Source organism: Branchiostoma belcheri, unplaced genomic scaffold (assembly GCF_001625305.1).
Source record: "Branchiostoma belcheri isolate BF01 breed outbred unplaced genomic scaffold, Haploidv18h27 scaffold69, whole genome shotgun sequence".
Lineage (NCBI taxonomy): Eukaryota > Metazoa > Chordata > Leptocardii > Amphioxiformes > Branchiostomatidae > Branchiostoma > Branchiostoma belcheri.
Window position 1 is genome coordinate 1,208,229 of NW_017804342.1, and position 1,505 is coordinate 1,209,733.

At 38.7% G+C, this 1,505-nt stretch overlaps 1 protein-coding gene across 1 annotated transcript in view; it reads left to right on the top strand.

The window, feature by feature from the left end:
- LOC109484117 overlaps positions 1–234 on the top strand; it is an 11,411-nt gene extending 11,177 nt beyond the window's left edge. The window contains exon 21 of the mRNA XM_019787338.1: positions 221–234. Coding sequence (XP_019642897.1) covers positions 221–234 — 14 coding nt within the window. The remainder of the gene's footprint in view (positions 1–220) is intronic.
- The last annotated feature ends 1,271 nt before the right edge of the window (positions 235–1,505 follow it).

Consider the following 1,505-nt stretch of genomic DNA (forward strand, 5'->3'; position numbering starts at 1 on the left):
TCTCTCTCTCTCTCTCTCTCTCTCTCTCTCTCTCTCTCTCAATGAAACAAGCACTGTTGCATATACATATGCATTGTTATATAATACCTACTTCATACATATACACTAGTAATATCACTTTATCACGATAAGCAAGTGGGCGTAATAGCAAAACGCGCCAAAATATATTCAACAATTCAGTACATGACAAACTTGTCAAATACACTATTCGGTTGACCAGATCAGCTTCAGTGACATTTTATTCGTAGTTCAGATTATATAAACTGGGTAGAAAAACAGTCAGAATCGTAAAATAATAAATGGAGATCTATCCAAGGCCACCAACCAGTTAAGTAAACAAGCCGCAATTTGGATTGAGTAATGTTTTAAACATCAATGCAATCAAATCCGTCTAGTAAAGAGATGAAAGTGACGCGGTAGGCTCTTAGAAACGGCTCATTTTGAATCAAAGCGCTGCTGCCATAATGAAGCTTTCACAATGTTCTTTTCTTCTACTGCTAACAAGTCTATCAAGAGCCAGTTGTCTATAAAAAACAACAACATGCGTATAAGCACTGCCCACCATGTACCAAGGACGTTACATGTCCTTGGTACTATGCGTATAAGCAAGGACATTATATATGTCCTTGGTATTAGCAAGAAAGTTTATCTGAGTTGGCTTAGAAATAGCAAGACATATAATGTCCTTGCTACGTAACCAGACGTGATCGAACAGAAATTTATATCTTTATCTTAATGGGCTTTTTTGAAAAACGAATAAAAGTTTCGAAGCACATGTGCCATAATTAACACACTGAAATGTTCTTTTTTTTTTACTTTTTAAAGATGAGTTTACGAATTAGCCACGCCGGTACAAAGTACTGTACCTGCGCAAAACGCGGATTTTTCATCGATTTAAAGTTATGGTGTGGCTTTACGTGACGTTATGGTCTGAGTGTTTGAACCAAGAGGTCCCGGGTTCGATCCCCAGACATGCCCGATATATGTTGTGCTCTTGCACTGGGAAAGTCATATTTACACCACTTTCCCAAACTATACATTGGAGTGACGCCCACCGGGCCTTTCGGCTAATCGTTGATACTGTGTCCAAACACTGATGAGGACACAGACGGATTTGGTGTCGCCAATGTGCAAAACTGCACATTTGCCACTAAGAACCGTACGATTATTCTAAACGCTGTGTTCATCAGTTTTTCTTATCCATTTTTTACAGTCCCGTATTGGATTCCGTAAATTGGTCTGGTACATGTTTGCCTGATGTCACGTGGAAGTAACGACGCTGACGTGGGTGTTTATTCTGTGATTAGGCAACGGCAAATAAATGTTAGGGATGGCACCTTGTGCAGTTTACAAATCTAATGCGAAAACGCGAAAAAACATAAAGATTGGAAAAAAAAAGTTCAAAATAGAGGCCACATACGTTATATTAAAAGTTGAAGCGACAACTTCAAGACATGGTATCACAGCCAACAAGTCTTTTATTTCACAGTATTCAAAGTGCAGAA